The following is a 5906-nucleotide window of genomic DNA, read 5'->3' on the forward strand; positions in this document are numbered from 1 at the left end:
TATAAACGTATAAAATTTTATGTATCCAAATAATAGATTTGGTTTGCATCTAAATCCTGATCTTAATATGTAAATTCCATATAAAATGACTTATTGGGCAACAAGAATCCATGGAATCTGAAATTATGCAAAAAATTTGATATAGAATTTCAAAACGAGTAATATTTAAATAAAAAGATGTTAATCCACGAATAATAAAATGAAATATTCATGCATAAACCAAATATAATTTAATAAAATACAAATTGGGCTGAATCCAAATCCTAGATAGTAATAACAACAAAAAAGAATCCCAAGTTCGGGAGCACCTTCCTGACCTCTTTAATTAACTGCTAGTTTTCCCAATAAAAAGGAATGAGGAAATATTTTAAATAGATTTTCAAAGCAGAGCGAGTCATTGCTAGAGCCAACAATGAAATCAAAGAACAATGGGGTTGAAAAGTGATTTTGGAACTTTAAGGGTTTACATGTCACTGGATCCAGCAAAATAAAATGACTATAAGGTGAACTGGAATTAGAGGAGAATTTAAGGGTTGTGATGGTTACAGTGGTGTAAAAATTTAATTAGAGTCTTTGACCATTAAAATGAAACTTTTTCTGATCAATTTCGTTAAGAAAATGATTATACAGTAGGAAAGAGAGAGAGAGAGAGAGAGGAAAACAATGACCCAAAATCTCGCATATAACGCTAGACAATTTTTTGCCAACTATATAACAATAACCTTTCAGCATAATTGACCTGTGGAATTTGTTTCCAAATTTGGCCAATTATATTTGTCTGAAATGTACGTAGAGAAAAAAAAATATTTCTGTCAAATTTTAAATAATATATTTCACAATCAGTTTCAATACAAACCTTTGTGCCATTAAATTTTTCACCTAAATTAGACCCTCGATCTCTTGCTGCCAAACGCTCAGCCTCTGTTTAATTAAAAGAGGTGATCGAGAGTTACGATAGGAATGAAGAAATCATTATTCTCTTTAAATCGATATTGTTCAGAAATCAAACCAAATCAAATTAAGCTTCATTCGATTTTTTAGGCTTTTTTATAATTAAATTATGCTTGTAATATTGTTAATTTATTTATTTGGTTAGTGCGATTTGGAGAATAAAAAAAATCCTATTTGACTAGGTCGAATCAAAGAGGATTTTTTTTTTGACAAAAAAGAGAAACAAAACATATAAAAATATCCAAGTCCAGCAAGGAAAAGTACTAAAAGTCATAATGAGGAAAAGAAGCCCTGTCTCTTACCCTAAAAAAGGTCACCAATTTACAAAGTCCTCATTCTGTTGTTTTCTATAGTTACGATGTTTTACCAGATCAGGTAATAATACCTCAAAGGTTAAAACAATAGTAAGAACTGGGGGGGGGGGGAATACTAAACAACAGAAATTTCGAAGACTGATTTCCAAAGTATGTATTAATTATCATTCCACTCATAACTTTGCAAGAAGGATTTAACAACTAAAAGTAAATTACGAGATAAACTACTATGTATGAATTTCCACCAAAAGTAGTCTTCTACTAAAGTAAACTTGCAACTCGAAATTGAGATCAAAATTCTTCAATGTTAATAGTGCCGATTGACTAATACAAGACTTTCCACGTAATTGAAAATCTTGATATCTCTTTTACGATAAGAGACGGACATTCTTTTTCTTATTCGATCAAAGTTGGAAGAGTGAGATCTAATATCAGGCCTCTTAAACTCATCAGTAGTGAGATTGAGCATATATAAAATTGCCATTTGATAATTATTCTCATTCTGATAAGAAGGCACTAAGACAATCTCATTCCTCCAAATACTCACTGGATTTAAGTAATCCCATGGACAAGGGCTGCTAATATATATTTTAGTCCATTCCCATCTTTTTCGGTCCAAGTCCTCGGATGGACATGTCTCCTCCCCCTGCACCCACAAGTGAATCAAATTGAATCCATCCTCTCCTTCCATGCGAGCAACCAGAGCATGTTTGTTCTGGGGCGTACCTCTCTGATCTGATGTCTCCAGTGGAATAGAGGCATTGGTATCAATTCAAACACTTCCTTTGATAGGTCCATTCAATGTGGATAATTCTTAACATAGCCCATCATATCATCCCAAAACATAACTCCATCAATAGTGACATATCTAGCACACTATAGTTCTGGGCCGTACCTCTCTGATCTGATGTCTCTAGTGGAAGTGATCTTCGATGAAAGACGGAGTCTTGATGAGATTTCTTATCAGATTTTTCTAATATTTGCAAACACATTGAAACCGATCTAAGGATCTTACCGGAAGCCTTTTGAAAATGTTATAGAGGGCTGATGAGGTTTTTGTAGAATCACTTCTTTTCTGTTTAATTTATTTGGTTCCATTTTTGAGAATCAAATCAGGTTAAAAAAATGATTTTTAGAATAAAAAATCTTACCAGACTAAATCCAATCAGAGGATTCTATTTTCTTAAAAAACATTATATAAGATATCTAAATCTAGTAATAAAAGTCATAACTTTTTTGTCCAACAAAACCATAACTATTTCTCTGCGATTCTCATCCTGAATTGATTTTGATTAAATATTGATTAATTTTAATGCAATTTTCTTATTTATTCAATTTTAATTAATTGAGGTAACAGAAATGAGGATGTTGAGATGGTGATTTGGAGGTGAAGATGGGAGATCAAATCATTCATCAAATATCAAAGTCAGTAATTAATTTGTGTGAGCTCTCTATTTTGTTCCTTGCACCATTTAGAAGAAGGTGTCTTTTAAAAATTTGAGTCTTCCATGTGCTTGTGTTTTGTAAAAGTTCAATTGTTTCATTGATAGGATATTAGCTTTTGCTCCTCAGGGAACAATGTTCAAAATGTTTGAAGATGTGTGTTTCCCTGCAAATAAGAAGTAAACGCTGGCAGATGCCCATTCAAATAAACTGTTGGTAAGTTTGGAATCACTGACTATAAAAACAGTCATAATATTTAAGTATATGTATATATCTCTTGACTTTGGCTTTCCAACTCAGAGCTTTGGTGACCCCTGTTTTCTGAACTTTTTTTGTATCGCTCTATGCTTTGGTTTTGCCGTTTCTTTGTCTTCTCTTTAAATTCTTTTTGCGCAAGCACTTGCAATTCTTCCTCTTAAGTTCTTATGTTCTTCGAATCGATGAGATTCTGTTTGGTTTGTGGGAAGAAATTACAGGTATTAGAGCAGCTAATCAGTTAACTATTCTTCATTTATGACATCTTGCAATCCTGCCTTTATTTCCTTCGTTTATTTTTTTGATTATTGATGATGTGGTTCTTTAGTAAGATTTATCTTCAATTTATTGCTTATTTGAAGGGGGAAGCAGCAATTCCAAAATGGAAGATGATAAAGCGAAGACTTTTGTCCGTAGGTTTACTGGTATAGATGTTGTCTTTCCTATAGGTTGTAATTCTTATAGGTTGTAATTGTAAATTGTAATATGGGTTTATAAATTTTGCTGGTATAAGTTCTCTCAACAAGCTGCAACTTGTAGGAAGGAGCCAAAACAAATGAAGTCATCCTTTGTTTATCTTTCATTAGTTACCATAATTTTTGAATGTAATGTTACATATAAGCTTATTTAAAAGACTGTCGATACAGAAGCAATTCAAAAAACAGGGGCGCATGCGTGTGCTCATGTATATGAATGACTGCACATATATATGAAGCACCTTCAATAAATCAATGGAACAGCATGAAAATGCCTACACAAATAACAAAATTTCAAAAATTTCCGACCCCATCCCGAGGTTAAGGGGCGCACGCGTGTGCTCATAATGTATGAATGACTGAACAAAACTTCAATGCAAACTGTGACATCTTAATGAAATTTAACAGATAAAGCTAACATCAAAAGGTAATGCAAGAGGGGAAAAGCCTGAACTCGATGAAAGCAAAAAAGAAAATGCATTCATCGGTCCAAAATAGAAGAAAGCAAAAAGATAGAATGCAGGGTAAACAATTAGAAGAACAAAATCCATAACTAGACAACTCCCATCAGTAATGGATATTTCATATAACATCATTAAGCAAGAAAACTCGAAACTTGCAGACAAAGAGGTTTTAATTTAAAGCGCAGAGAGAGAGAGAGAGAGATTACGTACTTTTCTGGCCTCTCAATCTCATGCAATATAGTAAATCAGTGGTATATTTTTCACCCAACAACAAAAACAGACTATTGGCACATTGAAGGACAAGTAGTCCCAAATAACAGGCACAATTGCTTCTTAATATCTGCATTCATTATTCTAGATAACTCTAAATAACATCAAATAATATGGGTATAGAATCATCTAAATTATGAGAGATTCCATTCCACCAAGAGTACCCCAACAATGTAAGTTTGCAATGTAGTAACTTGGATTTAGGATCAAGATTCTTCAATGTAGTTGTTGCCAACTGATACAAGGCTTTCTACATAATTGTATATATTTTTAATAGAGCCACAACAGGGAACAACAAACCTCTTGACTTCATTAGTAGTGAGATTCATCAAATGAACAGTTCTTCCTTTCTTACTAGGCACTGCAGAACCCCCCCGTGTGTAGACAATTTGGTTCCTCCAAATAGTCACCGGATCGAATGTCTTTGAAAAGGGGCTAGTATATATTTTAGTCCAATTCCGTCTCTCCCCAAATGCACATGTACCCTCCTCCATCACCCACAGCCTAATCAAATCAAATCTTTCATTATCCCTACGCCAAACGTCACAAAGTATGGCAAGTTTGTTCCCATAAATAGTAAGCTTTTCATCTCCACTCGTACAGTTTAAGTTTAAATCAGGCCATGGACTCAATGTGAACACTTCCTTTACTATGTCAAATGATACTATCACCTGAGCTATCACCTCAACACCATCTTCACTGCATCTAACTTTACCCCAGACCAAAATATGGCTCCATTAGTCGTGACAGCTTCAGAATTAAGTCTCACTGCCTTTAAGTTCCCACTATCTATTCGCTTCCATGACCCTCTACTTAACGAAAATACTTCCGCTCGATCAACTTCATAGTAAAACTTCGAATAAGTTCTTACTATCTTATAATCATTAACAATTGGACTGAACCCAAATCCTGTCATGCAATCCTCCAAGTCAGAAAAAATTCTCGGTCTAGGAACATGTCTGACTGCTGTAGTGGCAGGATTCCACAATGAAAGAGAAGGAGGAGATTTATCATCCTGATGGATTTGAACACAAACCAGGCCATTGCAGGAACCGATGATACTAGCACCCCCGAAGGAATCGACCAAAGGTGCTTTCTGAACTAGACGGACTTGCATCCCCCAATCCAGCAAACGCAAGCGCCAGCGCAAAGGACTGCAACTATTATTACAATCGAGAAGAAGAGAAGGGTTTTGATGACTGGACTGTTGAAGGTGGTCCGCAATGAAAGATGGACTTTTTATGAGATTATTCCAGTGTTTACACACACATTGAAATCGGATTAAGGATTCTACCGGAAGTCGTTTGAGAATGTTTAGGATGATTTCTTCAGGAAGATATGGCGGGTGGCTGTCCATTTCCATCTGCTTCAGGAATATCGGCTCAAACGCAATTCTCAGAAGAAAGCACTCGCAGTCAACGAAACCCTTTAGGGATTTCAAATTACCATAGTCGAAGGGAGAGACACTTGGGTCGCTAGCTCATCGTCGGTCCTTTCATTTTTCTGAACCAAACCCAAACTTTTGTTTACGGCCCAAGAACCCAAACTTTGAGTAGATATTTTTATTTTTGCCTGCATATTATATATTGAGTTCGAAAAAATTTTTTTTCTCAAATAATTAAGTCTAAAAAAAATTCAAGCTTTGGTTCAACTTATGCTATGTTTGGGAGAAGGGTTTTGGGGGGGGGGGATTTACTGTTACTTATCATCAAAATATTTATGGCAAGATTTTA

The 5906-nt window shown here is 34.7% G+C and overlaps 1 protein-coding gene across 1 annotated transcript; it reads right to left on the reverse strand.

Annotated features, from left to right (window-relative positions):
* Nucleotides 1-4852: 4852 nt before the first annotated feature.
* Nucleotides 4853-5530, reverse strand: LOC114753502 (putative F-box protein At3g16210). The gene has a single exon (XM_028942181.1). It carries the CDS (start codon nt 5528-5530, stop codon nt 4853-4855), a length of 678 nt encoding a protein of 225 aa, XP_028798014.1.
* Nucleotides 5531-5906: the final 376 nt, after the last annotated feature.

This window comes from Neltuma alba, unplaced genomic scaffold, assembly GCF_004799145.2.
Source record: "Neltuma alba isolate B1F8T4 unplaced genomic scaffold, ASM479914v2 tig00007962_pilon, whole genome shotgun sequence".
NCBI classification, from domain to species: Eukaryota; Viridiplantae; Streptophyta; class Magnoliopsida; order Fabales; family Fabaceae; genus Neltuma; species Neltuma alba.